The sequence below is a fragment of the Aspergillus neoniger genome (genome assembly GCF_003184625.1).
Source record: "Aspergillus neoniger CBS 115656 unplaced genomic scaffold BO87scaffold_38, whole genome shotgun sequence".
In the NCBI taxonomy this organism is placed as follows: Eukaryota; Fungi; Ascomycota; class Eurotiomycetes; order Eurotiales; family Aspergillaceae; genus Aspergillus; species Aspergillus neoniger.
The window spans coordinates 101,160-119,758 of record NW_020291166.1 but is presented as its reverse complement, the minus strand read 5'-3'; the positions used below and the strand labels follow the sequence as shown (position 1 = coordinate 119,758).

The 18,599-nt window shown below is 50.9% G+C and overlaps 8 protein-coding genes across 8 annotated transcripts; 4 read left to right on the top strand and 4 right to left on the bottom strand.

The window, feature by feature from the left end:
* Positions 1 to 107: 107 nt before the first annotated feature.
* BO87DRAFT_400535 (uncharacterized protein) lies at positions 108 to 1,247 on the top strand (the record flags this gene model as incomplete). Its single annotated transcript, XM_025625532.1, has 2 exons — positions 108 to 266; positions 372 to 1,247. 2 exons carry the CDS (start codon positions 108 to 110, stop codon positions 1,245 to 1,247), a joined length of 1,035 nt encoding a protein of 344 aa, XP_025475769.1.
* A 950-nt stretch (positions 1,248 to 2,197) lies between these two features.
* Positions 2,198 to 3,465, bottom strand: gpaA (guanine nucleotide-binding protein subunit alpha gpaA; the record flags this gene model as incomplete). Its single annotated transcript, XM_025619782.1, has 4 exons — positions 2,198 to 2,241; positions 2,297 to 2,853; positions 2,910 to 3,252; positions 3,348 to 3,465. 4 exons carry the CDS (start codon positions 3,463 to 3,465, stop codon positions 2,198 to 2,200), a joined length of 1,062 nt encoding a protein of 353 aa, XP_025475768.1.
* Positions 3,466 to 7,461: 3,996 nt separating this feature from the next.
* BO87DRAFT_379936 (Smr domain-containing protein) lies at positions 7,462 to 8,961 on the top strand. The gene is made up of 4 exons (XM_025624187.1): positions 7,462 to 7,665; positions 7,729 to 7,829; positions 7,917 to 8,167; positions 8,259 to 8,961. The coding sequence occupies exons 1-4, from the start codon at positions 7,629 to 7,631 to the stop codon at positions 8,653 to 8,655; spliced, it is 786 nt and encodes a 261-aa protein (XP_025475767.1). The 5' UTR covers positions 7,462 to 7,628; the 3' UTR covers positions 8,656 to 8,961.
* On the bottom strand, positions 8,895 to 10,616 carry BO87DRAFT_379935 (FPP/GGPP synthase family protein). The gene is made up of 2 exons (XM_025624186.1): positions 9,943 to 10,616; positions 8,895 to 9,876 (listed from the first exon to the last, which is right to left on the bottom strand). Exons 1-2 carry the CDS (start codon positions 10,227 to 10,229, stop codon positions 9,129 to 9,131), a joined length of 1,035 nt encoding a protein of 344 aa, XP_025475766.1. The 5' UTR covers positions 10,230 to 10,616; the 3' UTR covers positions 8,895 to 9,128.
* A 1,024-nt stretch (positions 10,617 to 11,640) lies between these two features.
* BO87DRAFT_317837 (cell division control protein 14) lies at positions 11,641 to 12,595 on the top strand (the record flags this gene model as incomplete). The annotated part of the gene is made up of 2 exons (XM_025619783.1): positions 11,641 to 11,896; positions 11,961 to 12,595. The coding sequence occupies 2 exons, from the start codon at positions 11,641 to 11,643 to the stop codon at positions 12,593 to 12,595; spliced, it is 891 nt and encodes a 296-aa protein (XP_025475765.1).
* A 361-nt stretch (positions 12,596 to 12,956) lies between these two features.
* BO87DRAFT_343001 (FAD-binding oxidoreductase) lies at positions 12,957 to 15,092 on the bottom strand. Its single transcript, XM_025620760.1, has 6 exons — positions 14,822 to 15,092; positions 14,360 to 14,756; positions 14,205 to 14,295; positions 13,773 to 14,103; positions 13,507 to 13,712; positions 12,957 to 13,430 (listed from the first exon to the last, which is right to left on the bottom strand). Exons 1-6 carry the CDS (start codon positions 15,040 to 15,042, stop codon positions 13,147 to 13,149), a joined length of 1,530 nt encoding a protein of 509 aa, XP_025475764.1. The 5' UTR covers positions 15,043 to 15,092; the 3' UTR covers positions 12,957 to 13,146.
* Positions 15,093 to 15,360: 268 nt separating this feature from the next.
* On the top strand, positions 15,361 to 16,905 carry BO87DRAFT_342998 (uncharacterized protein). Its single transcript, XM_025620759.1, has 6 exons — positions 15,361 to 15,580; positions 15,641 to 15,706; positions 15,758 to 15,862; positions 15,910 to 16,288; positions 16,337 to 16,411; positions 16,461 to 16,905. The coding sequence occupies exons 1-6, from the start codon at positions 15,467 to 15,469 to the stop codon at positions 16,790 to 16,792; spliced, it is 1,071 nt and encodes a 356-aa protein (XP_025475763.1). The 5' UTR covers positions 15,361 to 15,466; the 3' UTR covers positions 16,793 to 16,905.
* A 378-nt stretch (positions 16,906 to 17,283) lies between these two features.
* BO87DRAFT_400528 (putative mitochondrial outer membrane protein (Sam35)) lies at positions 17,284 to 18,333 on the bottom strand (the record flags this gene model as incomplete). The annotated part of the gene is made up of 3 exons (XM_025625531.1): positions 17,284 to 17,679; positions 17,758 to 17,997; positions 18,076 to 18,333. The coding sequence occupies 3 exons, from the start codon at positions 18,331 to 18,333 to the stop codon at positions 17,284 to 17,286; spliced, it is 894 nt and encodes a 297-aa protein (XP_025475762.1).
* Between the last annotated feature and the right edge of the window lie 266 nt (positions 18,334 to 18,599).

The window sequence follows — 18,599 nt, the reverse complement described above, 5'->3', positions numbered from 1 at the left end:
ATCTACAGGCCTCCCCGTCACCACATGATGGAATGGCCAGAAGAGCTTCATGCCCAACCTTCCCCTCCTCTTGTCTTCTCCCAGCACACCTAGCAGAAGCAGAGAAGATGACTCTCACAGCGTACGCCTCGTACCCGGACTCTCCGGACCTCGCTGCCTTGAACCTCTCGCGCCTGGTTGCTCGTTTAGAACATAACCTCCTCTCCTCAGCCGCGGATCTGAAGCCATTACGCCGGTCAGAATACCAGCGCATGAGAGTCGGAGCAGTACGTCCTCGCGCCTTTTCTTCACTCGAATCTACCTATCGCTTTGCATAGTTGAGGATACAGCTACAGCCACCACCATGACTATTGACTAACTTCCCATCAAAGAACATAGACTACGCCCGCACCAACCTCCAAACCCTCGAACGCACCCTCCCCCAGATCAAACCCACCGACCGTCGCAACGACCTACAGTCCGACCTAGCACGTCAACGGCAGATCATCAAGCAACTCCAGAATATCCTCGACGAGATCAGTAGTTCCCAGGCGGAACCTCAATCCGACGACGAAGAAGAGGAAGACGACTCTATAGACGGTGAAGACCTTCTCGGTACCCCAGATGAGGGAAGCACCACCGACGAACAACTCGAACATGAAGAGAAGGACCGTGATATCGTACCGGACGATCATGAGCCAACAACAACAGCAACAGCAGCATCTATCACCAACACTCTACCCGCACCACCAACGACCACCGAACCACCCTCCCAAACCCCAGAAGCCACTCCCGCCCCGACACAAGAACAAGCATCGACAACTCTCCGAAACAGATCACACGCACCCACAACAACCCCCTCCACTGCAACAGCTAGCGCAACCGGTTCCTCTTTCCAGAAGAACCCTCCTTCCCCACAGCAATCCTCAGATGCCCGATTACAAGCGACAGAAGAGACGCTGTCATCTCATCGCGCGGAACAGGAAGACCTGACATCGTCTATGCTTGCGCTAGCAACGCAGCTGAAGACTTCGGCGCAGACGTTCCACTCCTCCCTGGAGGCGGAGAAGTCGGTGCTGGCTCGCGCGGTGGATGGGATTGATCGCACGGCGGGGAATATGAAGGTCGCGGAGCAGCGTATGGGCATGTTGCGGAGGATGACGGAGGGGAAGGGCTGGTGGGGACGGATGATGTTGTATGCGTGGATTTTTGGGATGTGGCTGGTGGCTATTTTGATTGTGTTCTTAGGGCCGAAGCTGAGGTTTTGATTTTTTGGGGGGAAAGTGAGTGTCCATTGGGGAGGAAGAGAGTGCCGAGTGACAGTAGTTAGTAGATAGTATTATTATCCGCTGGGCGGAGATTGAAGCTGGACCTGGGCCTAGAACCTGGACATTTGGTGTAGATACATGCTAATAATTGATAAAATATTGTTAAACACTTTTATTAGTTCTTCTAATGTACACCGACTCTACGCGAAAACACATTTTTAACAGAAGATATATTTCACAATCCTTAACTCTGACTATAACCCAATGACCGACCCGGCATGACACATGAGGAAAAGACATGATATTCGGCGTACCCTGTCAATCTCCCGTGCCCGTGGCCTTGTCGTCGTTCATTGCCCTCCAATGTACGTGAGACCCATATGGAAGAATGCGTGATATATGGTTACACACAGAATTGCGGACGAGGGGCACCAAGAGATGATGGGATATCCAGCTGGGGAAAGAAGACACAGGATGAAAAAGGAAAAGCGGAAAGAGGGGGTTGGAGGGTAACGCGAACACGGAGGGAGGTAGACCAGAAAACGACGCGGGAATCCCATATAAGTAAATAAAGGAGAAAAGAAGACACGCAAGCACGGGCTCTGATAAATCTATAAATTCCGATGGAACCACAGATGACCCGCTGCTCACAGAGAAGAGAAACAGAATAGAAAGTGCAAAGGTAAAACAACTCCTGCTCTGTGTCATGGGATGGATATCGGTAATGCTGATAACAAAGAGCCGGCTAGATATCATTTCAAGACAAAGGAAATAGGGAATTAGTAAAATAGACAAGTGAATGTCTCAACGCCAGGATCTCTCAAAAGGGAGGAATAAAAAGAACAGAGTGCGACATGGTATGGCAAAAAGCAAAACAGACAAGATTACAAGTCACATAGCATACGGTCTAAATGTCGAGAAGTTCTCACTCGAGCGAAATATACCGGTCATTAGATCAGACCACACAGTCTCAGGTTTTCTTGGATGATGATGTCTAATGAGAGTCAGTATCTGAGCATGAAACGGTTCGATGAGTGTGCGGAACATACCGTTAACTGCGGCCATGACGAAACGGATCTGTGTGGTATCCGTAGCACATGTGAAGTGAGTGTAAATCTGCTTCTGCTCGGCTTGGTTGAGAGAGACAAAGCGGTTGAGGATGTAGTCGCAGGCGGCGGCGTAGTCGGCACCACCCTCGTAGTCGGGGAAGTAGTTCTTCATAGGGCTGACGGGCAGCTTCTCCTTGAAACGATCGATCTTGTTCAGGAAGAGAATGATGGAAGTCTTGACGAACCACCGGGAGTTGCAGATGGAGTCGAACAGGGTAAGCGCTTCCTGCATACGGTTGACGGTCTCGTCCTCGAACAACAGCTGGTCGTATTCGGAGATGGCGACCAGGAAAAGGATCGTGGTGACGTTCTCGAAGCAGTGTATCCACTTCTTACGTTCCGAACGCTGGCCACCGACGTCGAACATGCGGTAGGTCAAATCACCGATGATGAAAGTAGTCTCGGTGATACCGGTGGTCTTGACACGAGAGCGGAGGACATCCTGGTCGGTGGGGAGGTAGTCAGGCTGCGCGATACGGTCGATGGCATCGAAGTAGCTAAGAAATCGGTTAACAGAGGCTCCTGACGAGCCCGAGACAGATGCGGCACTTACTACTTGGCGGAGTCGTTCAGCTGGTATTCACGAGACCGCTTGAAGCACTCCTGAACACCGCTGTCGCGCCACAGAGCGCCAATGGCATTGCCGACCTCCGGGGGCAGGTTGTCACCCTCGATCTGAGCAGGCTGCATGAAGACGGTCTGGACGTGGTACTCGTTGCGAGCATCCTCCAGAGGGAGCTCCAGCGACTCCATAGCCTCCAAGATGACGCGCATAGACTGGACGGTGTTGCTGTAGATGATTTCCTTGAAGGACTCGCGCTCATCGCGGGAGTAGCTGCCCTCGTGGATCAGCTTCATCTGCTTGAGAATGGTCGATTTTCCGGACTCTCCAGCACCTGTTCAAGACATCGTTAATCTTGCGTCCCAGCGCGAAACCTACACGGGGGTAGAGAGAGAGAGAGAGAGAGAGAGAGAGAGAGAGAGCGCATACCTAGCAACAGCATCTTGATTTCGTTCCGCTGCATCATCTTGTCCCGCTTGAGCTGGTTCTCAATCTCCTCGTTACGGGCCTTGCCCTCCTTGTCTTCAGTACTCATTCCACAACCCATTTTGGCGGCGATTAATGAACGTGGGAGTGATGGATGAAAAGTCTAATGTGTGGGGGGGGGGGGGGGGGGGAGGGAGTTGGGTGGGCGGGTGGTAGTGAACGTCAAGAGTAACGAGCCTGTCCGCAGGGAAAGATGTCAGTCAGTCATGGAAGCGAATTCTCCGTGTATTGTAAAATTGGGAGCCGGCCAGCCCCTTGCCCCGTCGACCGTGGGTGTACGCGGAAAGAACCACTATCGGACACCCCAATAAAAACAATCGAATGAACGATGCACGATTTGATTTTTGAGTGTCGGAAGAGGATCAGAACCAAAAGGCAGCAGTCTCCCCAGGCCCAGAGATCGTGCTGACGCAAGGAGGTGCAGCTGATGCATCAACCGGAAGGCTTGGGAGCACCGTCCACCATGGGGGAGGAACTCCGGGGCAGAGAGGAAGCGCGAGGAAGAGGGAACAACGAGGTGAAAAGGGCCACTCACTTTGCTCGAAAACTTGATATATCAAACTCCAACTGAGAGGAGGAGAAAGAGAAGAATGGAATTAAACCGGGGATGATATTATTACTAAAGGCCAAGCGGACGCAAAGGAACGGGCGGCAGGGGAAAAATCAAATATAAGCGCGGAGCGTCTGGGACTAGTAGGCGGAAAGGAGGCGAAAGGAAGGTGGAACAGGGAAATACACCAATCGCGGTGATTTCAACAAGGATAATCCAGAGAAATTGGACTGAAGAGGATAGCGAAAGGAGAAGAAAAATAATGGAGAAAAGAAATGGACGAAGTAAACCCAGGAATTCTAAAGGGAGATGCTGGTTCTATCCCGATCCGTGAAAAAGTTGGGGTTTGAAAGGAGGAGAAAGGAAGAAGAAGAAGAGGAGGAGAGGGGGGGTGTGGGAATAGATGAGACAAGAGATCGAAAGGGAAATGAAAAGAGAGAGAGAGAGAGAGAGAGAGAGAGAGAGAGGGTAAAGCGAGCGAGCGAGGCTGAAGGGCCGGAGGGAAAGGATTAAGCTCAACAGGTTGTAAGGGGGGGCAGACTTTCAGCGTGAGCGAGTCGGGCGACGGAAAAAAGAGGGGCCAAGATGAGATCCTGAGGCAGTCCCGGGAGCGTGCCAAAAATGAAGAGCAACGAGAGAGAGCGTGTGTGAGGGAACTAGCCTGGAGAACAGACAAAATCCCGGGAAAAGGAGGGATTGATTGGGGGGAAGTCTGAGGAAGAGGGGATGAACTAGAGAGAACGCAGCAGGCTGATACGCCGACTCCATTACTACTACTACTACTACTACTACTACTTACTTACCGGGTGCCGGTACCTGCTTGCTGCTAGTCTACTAGTAAACTATTCTAGTACCAAGTGAGTATCGGGGGGGTGGGGGGGGGGGGTGAAGCCTGAGGAAAGGTTCTTCCTCTTCTTTTTCGCTTTTAATTTTGATTTTCCCCAAATAGAATTTTTATAAACCTTTTTTTTTCTTTTTTCTCCTTCTTCTTTCTGCCATTGACCATTCCCGCTTTTTTCTGGAACGATAAGCTGGCCCGGTTCCAACCTATGAGTGACGATGACTGGACCACTTCAATAGGGGCAGTGGAGTCGTCTCGTTTGGTAAATGCGATGGCGACCCAGTCATAGACTGCTGATTGGCTCTGCTGGTGCAGTGGAGGAAAAACCAGCACGATCCAATGGCCTTGCGATTCTAATGAGTAGCCTTCCCCTTTTTCGACGACCGGCTCTTCTCTGACTTAGGAGTCTGCTCTGTACGAAGTTTGTTGTGCTCCAAATGGGATTCTTCTCCCGATGGTAAGACCAGCACAGTTCAGAAGAGGTATAGTCTTTTACATTTTAGTCCCGAAAAACCCATCCCAGACACGACTACAACTATCTACTACCACACCATCCTCTGCGTCATAGATATTGTCAGTCGGCAGCATAAGACAGGCATGATACAGTGATGAGACAGCAAAGAGGTCCAAACCCGGATCCTATATAGAGTTACAAACTACTAAGTTTTCAGGGCTGTCGTTGCCGTAGATATTATGATTAATGATTCAGTTGCATGAATTAATTTCCGGATGACGCAGATCTGCAGTGCGCACCTGTAGGACCGGGATGCTATTCGACAGCCAGCCCATCAGGCCTTTTTTAACTCTTCAAATCATACTAAGCGCTAACCTCCACTGGCGACGAAATCCATCCCAGATCTCTCTTGTCTCTGCTGCTCATCAGTAACGGGCTAGACTAGTCCTGCAGCAGTAATAACGACAACGACAGCAGCAGCAGCAGCAGCAGAAGACATCTCGCAGTAGCCGACCGTTTCTAAACCTGGTCAAGGGTGCAACCTGGAAGGGCGCCTGCAGTTTCAGGTGCCCACCACGCGGTGGAGGTCCGGCACGCTCAGCGCCCGATCGCCAGGTACACCGCGCCATCACACAAAGTTACGCGGTCGGTTGGCTTGTTCCAGAATGTCTTGAGAGTTGAGAGGCTTGAGCTGATAGAGCCAGTGACGCATTTGTGTCTATTCATAGGCCGAACATTCTGAGGAATCAAACGTGGCGAAATAATCATGCATGTCTGATGTGATGATTATACGGGGTAGAATGCATTCCAGCGGAGGCTACTACTGCAGCTCTACCATGTGGAAAAGAAAAAAGGTGGATGACCTCAAGATTGGGATGGACATTAGCGTACGGAGGAATATTGTCGTTCCTGTTCCTACGGCCAGGTACCGTATGGTAAAACTCCACTTGCAACTGCCCGTCGATCGCTTCTCCGCACAAAAGGGAGAAATTGGATGAGAAGCATGCATTCACAAAGACCCATTCGCTGCTCACCATATCATCTGATACACGCTTGTGGTTTCGTCCAGTGGCGACCTCTTGGTTTTAGTATGCACTTCTTCCATCGCATCATCTCATGCTGTGACAACAACTCCCATGGATGAAGAAGGATTCAGCCACTGCTGCCTCCCACAACCACCGGACATGCACAGGCGGAACGACCCGCCTGAATCGTGCAAGATGAATCTGCTCAGATGTTGCTTGCTGGAATGGAAGCTGGTAATCGAAATCCGTGGTTCTGCAACTTGACTAGAGACCAACTTCTCCACTGTCTAGTCGCCTTAGTCGCTTGCTTTTACCGCCCACGCTATTATTCATGATGATTGTCGTCTCCTTACCATCACATCACGTCTTTCACCCCTTTGACTAGGGGAAGGGCCTCGTGGCGAGCTGCCTGACATGTCCTCTCCTACCACTCTGGGTTATAGTTACTAATTATGATGAATAACTCCAAGTTATACATAGTTAGTATATCCCCTGGAGGGTCGCGACTGCTTATACTTTCAATTGAGAACTCCTGCCGCTGTCGACCGATAACCTAAGAAGGCAGCTCGGAATGGACTAATCCCCATCTTTGCATGGAGCATGGCCAGACTATTGACTTGGTTTCCACACTTCACTGGCTTGGTGACCTTGGCGTAGACACCTTATTATGTAGACGCTTTTACTGACTCGGTTGTATAGCCTGGGAGAAATGCTGAATACGGTCAGTGCTCAGCAGTAACCGATGGAGGTCATGGTTATGATTTCTGGGTCCAGCTGCAAGAATGCCGAATGGGTAAAGAGATTGGTGGATGATGATGGTCGGCAGGATTCTCAGTAAGCTCGGAAATGGGCTGACAGGCTTCTAAAGTGTCCCAGTCCGTTGTGACTCGTGATGGGGTGGCTGACCGTGCATCCAGTCAATACGAAGGAGGAATTGAGGAAGACCGTGCAGAGTAAGACACTCAACTCCAACCCGATAACTAGATTGTCGCCTACCGCATGAAGTTATCTAAGAATGAACTGAGGAGACCATGGATCTCCAATCCAGCCCAGCCTTTTTCCTGTGCGATTCCGCCCACGATCCCTGGCTGGCTCATCGGCCAATCCGATCGTCGCTCCACTGATCCATCCACGGATCCAATCCCCGATCCATCCATCTCTCAGGGACTGCAACATCCACTCCCGCGATCGGCCTTCCTTCACAGCCTCGCCTTTGCGCTACACCTTTTTTTTTTTTTGCGACCGAGGACATCGCATACAGACTATACCCGTACGGATTGACTATCCGTCACAGATACGCCCTCTTGTTATCATAGCATCATCTATCTTCCGCTAGATACCCCTTTTCGTCAAAATGCATGAGCATGAAATGTCCTACATGGGCCCTCGGGGTAAGATCCCTTCCTACCTTCATAGCCACAATCTTTAATTAACTAACAACACCGTTACCGAAGCCTTCAGTCACGATCAGAGCCAAGATGCAGAGGCCGAATACGACCGTCTCCGCAACCTAGCCCGACAAGAAGCTTCAAAGCGCAACTCATGTTTCCAACGGGTACGCCATTGACAACCACTGCCGCAATCACCCAACCGCTCGCCAGAATAAAAAGGAACAAGCAACTAACCAACTTTCAACGGCCAGTCTCAAGAAGCCTACTCCAGCGGCGATGGCGCTAAGGCCAAGGAGCTCTCCGAACAAGGCAAAGCCCACGGTCACAAGATGGAAGAATACAACAAGCAAGCGTCGGAGTTCATCTTCCGTGAGAACAACGCCAACGGGCGCGTCGCAGCAGACACCATCGATCTGCACGGACAATTCGTCGAAGAGGCAGAGGAGATCCTCGAGGAGAGGATCAAGTATGCGAAAGCGCACGGTCAGGATCATCTCCATGTGTAAGCTTCCTTTTCACGTTACACACTACACAGGCTTCTTTCTTACTCTCGACACAAATCGCTAATCATCCAACTTTCTGCCACTCAATAGGATCGTCGGCAAAGGAAACCACTCGGCCAACCATATCCAGAAAATCAAGCCCCGAGTAGAGCAAGTCTGTCAGGAACTTGGTCTTCAGTACGCGACTGAGGAAAATGCTGGGCGCATTTATGTCAATCTGACTGGTGGACCGGCGGATATGGAGACTGCGCCTACGCCCAATCATCCTCACTATCAGCAATACCCTCAGCAGCAGCAGCATCCATCGGGCACCTATGCTCACCCGCATCAGCAGCAACAGCAGCAGTATTCTGGTTCTCAGCAGCAACAGCAGCAACAGCAGCAACCACAGGGTGCGGGTAACCAGGATGAGATCGAGCAGGTGGTCAATGCGGTTCTGCCTAAGATTCTCAATAAGCTGGAGAAGGCTTGCTGTGTGGTCATGTGAAGAGGGATTCGCGCTTGGATACATAACAATTTTTGGGCAAAAGAGTAACTTTTTCTGACCTATATATGATACGATCTGATGTGTGATTGGTATAGACAGAGAAGGGTGCGTGGGCAGACACGACCGATCATTGGACTTCTCTCGCAATTGGGCATTTGGCGGAAGACTACATATACCCCGGGGCTGTGTATTGGATTCGGTACTATCTAGACGGTGATTAACATGTTCTGGTTTCTTTCTGTTACGGGCTAGAAGACAAGAAGCAAAGAAGCAAAGAAGCAAATCAAAGTTCGTATTAAGAATCGCCATGATTGAATGTTTCAGATCATAAGACAATCTGATCAATAGGCTAAAAGGTATCACGTTTTAACATCCTGCATAAATACGAGGTCCCATGCAATCCATCAACCAACCAACCAGGGATGGCGGCGAATAAACTCCGAGCATGGACGCTTGATCATCGTCCGTCAAACTTACTGGGGACCACACTCCCCCAGTGTCGATTCGGTGATCTTGTTGAGGATCGCCCGGACCATGGCGCCGTCCTCACGTCCATCTGCTTGATCACCATCGATCGCTTGGATTAGGGTCAGTGCTTTGGCTCGCAATTCTCGGACCACGTCCCGCGTGTGCGCGAAACTGCCAGTGCTCTCCATGTAACTAACTGCATACAGTTTGACTTCTTCATCTTTCGTCTTTTGCTTGAGAATGCTGAGGAGCTGATGGTTTCCGGGGTTGGAGCGGATACTATGGATGATGGGAAAAGAGAACTTTCCCTCCGTGAGGTCTTCACAGAGACCTTTGTTCTTGGTGTAGGTAGTGTTGGACAGGTTGAGGTAGTCGTCGCAGATTTGGAAAATCAGTCCCATGACGTTGACGAGGCTCACGCAATCCTTGCCGGAGCTACTTTCGGCCTGCATTAATTTCACTGCAAGTCGGAACAAACCCCCAGTTTTGTTACCGACCATCTCCAGATACTCGTCCTCGCTGGGGCAAGTCAAGGTGTCTCGCCAGAAGAGGTCCATTCCTTGACCGCGGTGTAGGTTCAATAACTCTTGAACGTAGATGTCGATCGCAGCGGGGTTGTTCAACTTCTGCACCTCTTGCAGAGCGAGGAAATATACATAATTCGCAGAGTTGATGGTCTGCGCGGTGCCGTATATGTTATGGGCTACTGGGATACCTCGTCGCAAAATGGAGTTATCTTCGACATCATCGATCCTGGCTCATACGCCATAGGTCAGGTAGGTGTCCAGACTAAACCGAGGCATGATGTAGAGAGCTTACAGTAACGATGCAGTATGAAGCATGGCCACCACCTTTGTGATGATTGAAAGGCTCTCCGGAGGTACGTTCAACCACATATTAAAGGCGTTGATAAGCTGCCGCCGTATGTCCTTGCCGGGGTGCTGTAGCATATAGTCGTACGGCCCCATGACAATTCTCTCATTTTCAGGCGACCATTGTCCATCCTTGTATTTGGTTCCATCAACGCTGGAGCGATTACGATTGTGCATGCGCGAGTGGTTCGTGTTTGTGGCGAGCCCATCATCGTTTGTGCTTGCGTGATCCATGGCCGGACTCACCAGGAGATCTGGCTTCTCCAGGCTAGCTGCGCCTGTGCCGTCAATTGAACTATCTGCGAGGAAATACAATTCGGGGTGAGGATGTCCGCTAGCAGAGATTTCAGGAAACGGTCCTGCAGACATGGTTTGAATGTTAATCGCTTGCGTGTTTTACGGGTGATTGCTGGGTCTCGTTCACGAACAGAGAGGGGGAGGTTTTTGGCGAGCGAACAATGCTGTAACAGCCAGGCAACCGTGAGAAAGGGGAGGAGTGAGCAAGCCCATCTTACAGGTAATCAGTAAAGAAGGGCACAGCCGCAATAAATAAGGTCCGTGTCCCATAAGAATGAAGGCAAAAGCAACCAACTTGGAAGGTTATATTGCAGGCTGCACAAGGTTCTCTCTAGAAGAGCATTTGCTGCGGGGAAAGCGGCCAAATGACGAGGAGCATCACATGCAATGCCATTGCTTTTCCCCTGCTGAGGTCACATGACTCACCTGTCGGCGAAACTGGGAAACTCCGATCCGGTGACAGCTGAAATGCCTTCCCTCACTTCCCCCTCTCGTCACTAAAGTTACACCAAACTCCCCCTCCCTGTGTGAGTCCCAGTGTGACGAGTGTGACGGAATTTTCAATTCTACTGCCTGCAAGGGGGTGGTGACGTTTGAGTTGTTGCACCAACCACGAGCAGCAAGTACGTAGTACTCGTTGTCGTGGGCACGGTCGGTGGGCCGGTAAACACTCATTCCATGCTCTGGAGACTGCTTCCGTGTTGGTTCTCATACTGACCGACTTCTTCAAGAAAACTCTTGCAACCCAACGGGTGACGGCATTATTCATAACGTTCAGGCCTTTATCTTGGCCAGAGATTGACTTGGTGGCGTAGCTGAAAAATGGATCCCCTTTCTTGACATCATTAGCTGAAGGCTATCAAGGAGATCCTGTTCTTCATGGCGTCGAACGTAGCACGCCTATTGGAACACGATCGTGCGTCTCCGGGACAACCATCGGGTGTTTGTGTCGGATGTGGGGGAGCTGCAGTCACTAAGGCTGGCCAGTGACCGAGTCTAAATCGGCTCGATCAGCTTCACACGATGACAACAACTATTTCTTCGCTAGTTGATCGAGCCCACCGACTATCGCTCACCAATCATTGTAGCCTTTAATCAAGGCCCCCAATTCTCCAAGCGCCTGGGCTCAGCCGTGTTCGATTATTTTTCTGGCTCCTCTCTCTTAAGTTAAGGTACTACATATAGATAGCGTCGTATCTCTTGGCCCAGGGTCCTTTGCGACTGACAGATCACGGCCCGTCTTTTTCTTTTTTACCCCCGTTTTCCTTCACCTGCAACCTAGTTCCTTATTTCCCTGTTATTTCTGGAAATAGCCGTGTTACTCATCATCTCTGCCCTTGTATTACTCATGGAGGCTTTGCTGGCACACTCGTTCGATTACCTTTCCTCTTACGAACCAAGCAAAGTTCGCAAAGGGCTGCGGCAGGTCGAAGGGCTCCTCGCACAGATTTGTTTATCCAAGACGAAACGCCCGGCGTCTGACAAACGGCGTTCCCTTTTGTCGTTTGGGGCTCCGCAACCGGTGCCCAAGTCTTTGGCCGAGCTTCGAGATGATCCGGCCTTCAGGGAATTTTTCAAACTTCAGGAGGGGTTTCAATGGAATGGTAAGTGTCGCTATCCGCCGACTCGCGATCATGTGGGTTCCCAACACTAATGCACTGCAACCAGTCGCAATGCGCTTGGTGACATGTCTCGAACACCTGCTTGGGCGGGGGAGCAATGGCACCAATGACCTTCTCATCGTCTCCACACTCGATCTGATACAGGGTGTGCTCCTCCTCCACCCTCCATCGCGCACACTGTTCGCGCGCGAAATCTACATGAACCTACTTCTGGACCTCCTTGATCCAATCAACTGCCCCGCCATCCAGTCTGCGACCCTTCTCACCTTGGTCACGGCTCTTTTGGACCACCCCGCCAACACGCGCACTTTCGAGGAACTTGACGGACTGCTTACGGTGACCTCGCTTTTCAAGCAACGTGCAACATCTCGTGAAGTCAAGCTCAAACTCGTCGAATTCCTGTATTTCTACCTGATGCCGGAAACACCGATGATCCCCACTAGCGCAGCGAGTGCGCCCAACACAGCAGTCCTTGGACATCAACGGAGTCCAAGTAAACTTGGTGTTTCCCCGGTCTCCCGGAGTGTTAATGTGCCCGGTGCCTACGGCGGCGGAAAGGCGCATCGGGATACACGTACGACTGACGAGAAGCAAGCATTATTGGGCCGGTATTTGAACAATGTGGAGGATCTGGTCGAGGATTTGAAAGAAACAGCACCCTTTGGAGCAACAGTCTATTAGCGGTGTTACGAGCGTCATTGGGTTCTGGTTTTCTTTGTTTATGTTGAGCGTGCATGGATAACGGTATCATGGCTGGGGTTCTTTTTCTCTAATGGTTTTTTCTTGATATCCTCAAGCTCCTTTTTCCTTTGTTCCTTTGTTCCTCTATTTCCTTTGTCTCTTGGTTTCTCTTCAGCCTTTCCCGTCTGGTACGGTCTATGCATCCGGCACAACAGCCTCTATCCTGTTTCTTCCCTCATTTTCTGTCAATGCCTTTTTTATATGACTCATGCATCCGCCTGATGTCTCATGTGTCACGTTGAGACCATGTCTTTATAATCTTATGCGACCCTGAATGAATTGTTATGAATGACAATTGTTTGCTACTGAGTAGTGTGACCCATGCCTGGGGCCAATGCATGTCTTAGATCCGAGCTCCGGCAACTTCTGAGCCAAACTTTCTGAGCCACATCGCTATGGAAACCACAATCTCTCGTACAACTCTGTGTCTCCCTACATATGTACAGTCAATCATCTACCCACCTACCTGTCTATTCATGACCCCTATCTAGTTACTCCATTCCAACCTTACTCAACAACCAACCCCCATTCTGCAATGTCTGAAAGACCCTCTCAGGATCATACTTCTTCGCCACCTTTTTCAACCGTCTTACGTTCTCCACACCATAACTCGCCAACGGATCCTGGTCCCACGCCGCATAATTCGAATACTTGTACGGGAGATACACACCCGTCCGTTTTGCCGCAGATTCTGCCGCATCCACGATCTTGCGCACTGCCTCGCGCACCCGTTCTTCATCCTGGACGTTCTTCCAGTCTGCTCGGGCGAGGAACCCTGTACCGCAGGACAGCTGTGTTAGCTACCAGGAGGAAACATAAGGCGTGTTATTCTTTAGAAGGGGTATACGTACACTGCTGTCCAACTGGCTCCAAACCTAGAGGACTTCCGCCATTCTTGAGCGACTCTCTCATGGCTAGTGACGACATAGGCTGAATGACGGTCGTCAAGGCGATGCCCTCTACGTCCTTGAGAGCTTCTGCTTGCTCAGCGTGAGCTTGTTCGATGGCCTTGTAGACTTCTAAACTAGGGCGGCTGGACATGGTGCGGAATTCATGGCTGTGAGAGTTGTTAGGTCGGTATTCTTCCTTTGGTATATTCTTCAAGGATATGGCATACACAGTAGGTTCAGCTTCATTCACGGATGCCACGGCCTGGACTAGATCGTAGACGGTGCGGATACCTGGGGGCACGAAGCTAGTGAGATGAGGGATGTCGTAGAAGGCCTGGAAAACGGGAGGATTCTCGACGGGCGCGCAGTAGAAATAGACGATGAGAATGATGTCGTTGGTGGCGTTCCAGATGAGAGATGCCTTGTTGTCGGTCTCAATGGCATCGTGGTATTGCATCAGTGCGGCGCGCAGTTGGTCGGCTGCCGTGAGGGGATAGATACGAACTTCGGTCCATATTTGGTTGGGGATGGTGTTCATTTCAATCTTGGTAACAATGCCTGCAAAACGTCGAGTTAGAAATCCGCTGCTAGATATTACGAAGACCGTATATGCTGGTGTTGCTGGTCATCGAGCATGGTGATTGTAGGTGGTATAGTACCGAAGTTGGGCCCGCCACCCTTGAGGGCCCAGAATAGATCGGGGTTTTCGTGGGCATTGGCATTGATGATTTGCGAGTTGGCAAGAACAACCTGATCAGTGGCTGTTAGATGCTGTACTCCTTTATGGGAATGAAGAGAGAAGATAAATGCTAACTTCGTAGTTGCAGACGCCCATGGCACCCACGCCATACTGACTATTCTGGAAGGAGATGCCGCCGCCGAGCAACAAGCCGGAAACCCCCACGGAAGGCACTCTTCCTCCTGCAACCGCCACCCCGTGCTGTTCAAGACGGCGATATACTTCCAACCATCTCAATCCGACGCCAATCTGTGCCGTGGATTTGTCTTCAGCCACCCGGATTTGATCAAATGCTCCCAAGGAGATCACCACGCCGTCCTGGTTACTGGTGAAGCCCGGAATCTGCAAATGGCCCCCACCCCGGATGGAGAACTTGACGTGGAAAAAGCGGCACAGCGACAACGCAGCTGCAGCTTGTTGGGCAGACCCGGGACGGACAATTACCCGAGGTTGAAGCCAGCAATTGGTAGACCTGACCGGATTGCGGTGGTTGGTAAAGGCATTCTTTTGGTGGTCGATCCCAAAGTATAGACGTACCAGGGAACTATACGCTGCGGCTCATAGCCATTGGACCCGTGCACGACGGCAGCTGCGCCGAAGAACAAGGGGAAGACGGCGGCAACGTAAGAGGCCCGTTCCTGGTCTTGCTCTGCAGCTGACAGGCTGTCAAATCGCGATAAGAGGGTCTCTATATGCGTGACCTTTTCCTGCTCTAGATGGCAGGCGTTGGCGACGATCTCCGAGACTACCGCAGCCATTGTGTGATCTATGCACGAGCTATAGATGCAGGTAGCTGTCACAAGCCAAGATTTGAGGAAGTGAAAAAGAAAAGAAAGGCAAGGAAGACCGAGAAGAAGGCTTCTGCCCCCAATTCCGTGATCCGGATGGTGGATATCGGCTCGGAACCGACTAGACGCTATCTGCGCCGGCGTCTTGAGCGATCCTGCGACCAGGATTCAAACCCCTGTTAATGTTTGACAAGCCTCGAATTTGGAGCCTGAGAATCCCAGATCCCTGTTTCATTTGTACGTTAAGAGTATTGGCATCATCGACTTGCATTCCTTCGTGGTCCACAGCACCCCAGACAAATACTTTAGAAATGATGGCTCTCCCCGCTTCTGCTCTCTCTTCTCTATCCATCCCGATGACCACCTCTGCTTTGGTGCATGAGAGCCGGTTAGGATGGGTGGGTCTATCGAGCAACAGGGCGATGTGCCAACATCGTCCATGACCATCGCGGTGCGGATCATTGTGTTAGTGCTGGCGGTTCCGACAACCTTGGTGTGCATGCTTCGAGTATGTTTTTTTGATACTCCTGCAGGCCATATGGAGTCCACAATGACTGAGCTGTTGTAGCTGTATATGCGCAAGTTCGTCCTGAACAATTTCGGGCTTGATGACTGGTTGGTGCTGGTTGCTCTTGTGAGTTACGCAGCCGGTAATTTTCCCTGCGCCTGATAACTGACTGGCTAGATCGGAGTGGATCTGTTCTCTGCCCTGGCGTATATCATAACGTACTATGGATTGGGTCGGCCTTTGAAATATGTTCCTGAAGACCATCTGGTTGTCTTCCTCACGGTTCGTACCTTGAGGCCCAAAGCTTTTAACCAAACTGATCTTTGCAGCTCGAATATGCCTCACAATGCGCCTACCTAGTCATCGCAGCAACTGTGAAAACGAGCCTGCTCATATTTATAATGCGTCTGTTTCCGACTCGCTTCGTCCACATTGCCGGGAAAGCCCTTCTTGGTATCATCGCGGCCTTCACCCTTTCGGGGACCCTCGCGCTGGTCTTTCAATGTCGCCCTGTCCAAGCGGCCTACGACAAGACTATCACCAATTCGAGCTGCTATCCCACTGAGACCTCGTACGCAATTCTTATGATGCAAGGTGTCATCATGTTCGTGCTAGATGTATCGATCCTAGTACTTCCGATACGGCCTATCTGGCAGTTGCAGATGCCGATAAGGAGACGAATACTTGTGCTGGGGCTACTCTGCATTGGTGAGTTTTTGAAAGAATTCAAAAGTCCAATAACTCATTATTGTGCAGGTTTTACCGCATGTGTTGCTGCCCTCGTGCGTTTCTCGACTCTAAAGTTTGCCAATGATACGACCAATTTCACCTGTATAGTTTCCTTCAACTGGGCAGAAGATAGATTACTGACTTTTCCCAGACTCAGCCTCCACGTCCCTCATTTGGATGGAGATTGAATTCAACCTCGGCCTAATGTCAGGGTCTCTTCCTTCTCTGCGAAAACTTTTCAAGCTTGGCTCTCAATTTCCCACGAGCCGGTCAACGAAGACACAGCAAAGTTATGCATCGAACTTCGAGTTGCACCGCCACAGTTGGACTATAGGTGGAATCACAAAGAAGACAGAGATTCAGAGAGACTATGAGAGAAGTGAGAGCCAGGAGTTCATTGCCCCAATATATGGGCAGGGAGAACTGACCACGACTTCCAAAGCGTATGCAGATGGGGAGACAAGCTCTGCCAGTAATGTATGATGCCCGGGTCGTGATGATTAATTTATGGTATCTGTGTCTCGATGACGCGAATAGAGCCATCCAAATGCAGAGAAGACCCAAGCGGGTTCGCGCATTCAATTTGTAAAGGTCCCATCCTATTACTGCCTCCGTCAATGCCGAGCCGGTCGGTGTGTGAGGGTCAAGCCGACGTAATGCCTGTATGTCCCGGATTGGTCTCCGATATGCGGAAACTGACATTGGCCAGCGTAGAAGCTTACCTCCTTACTAGTACTGTTAGTTTACCGGTCCAGCCACTGGAAGGGACATACAGACAAAGACTTGCCAATCTGTTTCCTACAGTATTGATATTGCTTGACCGGATCTTGTCCAAACGGGCTGATCGGGGTATAAGACTGTGACGGATTTCCTTCAAGGCGGAGGCCTGTTCCAGTTCTAGTTGGGTAGCATTGACACATATAAGTTGTTATTGTACAGTAAAATTAGAGGATTTTTTTCACAAATCCTTCCGTCTAAAAGAACTTGAGGAGTCTGTCACGATGTTGTACAAGGTTCTCGTGTTGGCGCAGCAATTGTCCCAGCCGGTTCCGTCGCCAGCCCAGCTTCTCCTCCAAGATCAGGTGTGTGTATGCGAAAACACTAGCATCGAACAGACCCGGATTCGGTCGGTCAAAGAAGTGCAGGTTATCGCCCAGTAACGTAGACAGTGCCTCGAATGCGTCGTTAGCCTCGGCCTCCAAGGCGCCCACATCGATATAAGATGATGTTTTTAGGATCTCTGTCCGGGCGGCTTGCTGGAGCTGCAGCGCGAGAGCGGTCCGCACGGCGGAATTCGTACTAGACGGGTCCACGTATAAAGGTCGAGCAACGGCCTCGAATTCCTCGGGATCCAGGTATAGGGTATATAGCTGCTCCGGCACCAATTAAGTCAGTCAAAACTCATCCATCGACAATGGATTCCGGGGGGTGGGGGGACCGCAGCGCACCCAAGCATTTCGTATCCGGTGATCCAGCAACGACGCATATACCTCGAAGCGCAGATCCAACTGCTGCTCCTCTTCGCAGTGAACTTGCTCGATGGCCCATTTTTGGAGCTTGCTGGAAGGAATAGGGGCGTTGTTGTTGATGGGGTGGGCGGGGATTAGGAAAGGAAGGGCGCCAGAGGGAGATGCATGGTTGTTGGAAGAAATCACGTCGACGTCGATCCCAACGAATCTTAAGTATGCCTGGAGAGACACGCAGAGGGGTATCAAGTTAGTGATGTACTTTAGAACTAGCGCAATGCTGCATTTCCTAGTACGTACCTGCCACTTGAGACACTGCGGGTTGAACGACGGTCTGCCATGTCTGGCACCTGCGGCATCGGTGAAAACATACAGTCGATTGCCACGTTTGTCGGACCATGCGCTGTGCGGGAGATCATTGGAGGGGTAGGTGACGAGGGGAAAACGGTCGAAGATGCGCTTGATTGGCGCAGGAACGGAGAAGAAGTCTCGAGCGCGCGACACCGTGCTCACATTGTCCGGTGCCTGGCCGGGGACATCACGGTGTTCGGGGGTCATTGGATGGGATGGAGGGAGGGAGGGGATTGCGCAACGGGGCGGATAAAGAGGGCGGCAGAGCTGAGATGTCAGTTTGATAAAGCTGGGTAATTGGCAACAAGGCCAGCTAGAAGACCCGAGGTCGATGTAGGTTTGTTTGATGAACAGAGGGACAGATCCGTTTCTCGCCCAACTATTTACTTAGTTAAGTTCAGTTGATCTTGTTATTCGCCGGCTGATAATCTCCGGCCGCCAAGCCCGCACCCATTTGTATGCCTTAGGCAGAG

Bases quoted from the DNA above. Each gene is read 5' to 3' on its own strand.
- BO87DRAFT_379936 (XM_025624187.1), top strand. From the start codon at position 7,629: ATGCATGAGCATGAAATGTCCTACATGGGCCCTCGGG. The intron at 7,830-7,916 runs GTACGCCATTGA...TTCAACGGCCAG, and splicing joins GCAACTCATGTTTCCAACGG to TCTCAAGAAGCCTACTCCAG. The intron at 8,168-8,258 runs GTAAGCTTCCTT...GCCACTCAATAG, and splicing joins GGTCAGGATCATCTCCATGT to GATCGTCGGCAAAGGAAACC.
- BO87DRAFT_379935 (XM_025624186.1), bottom strand. From the start codon at position 10,229: ATGGATCACGCAAGCACAAACGATGATGGGCTCGCCACAAACACGAAC. The intron at 9,877-9,942 runs GTAAGCTCTCTA...CGTATGAGCCAG, and splicing joins CTTCATACTGCATCGTTACT to GATCGATGATGTCGAAGATA.
- BO87DRAFT_343001 (XM_025620760.1), bottom strand. From the start codon at position 15,042: ATGGCTGCGGTAGTCTCGGAGATCGTCGCCAACGCCTGCCATCTAGAG. The intron at 14,104-14,204 runs GTACTATACCAC...GACGTTTTGCAG, and splicing joins GGGTGGCGGGCCCAACTTCG to GCATTGTTACCAAGATTGAA. The intron at 13,713-13,772 runs GTATGCCATATC...CAACTCTCACAG, and splicing joins AATGAAGCTGAACCTACTGT to CCATGAATTCCGCACCATGT.
- BO87DRAFT_342998 (XM_025620759.1), top strand. From the start codon at position 15,467: ATGGGTGGGTCTATCGAGCAACAGGGCGATGTGCCAACATCGTCCATG. The intron at 15,581-15,640 runs GTATGTTTTTTT...GAGCTGTTGTAG, and splicing joins CCTTGGTGTGCATGCTTCGA to CTGTATATGCGCAAGTTCGT. The intron at 16,412-16,460 runs GTATAGTTTCCT...GACTTTTCCCAG, and splicing joins TGATACGACCAATTTCACCT to ACTCAGCCTCCACGTCCCTC.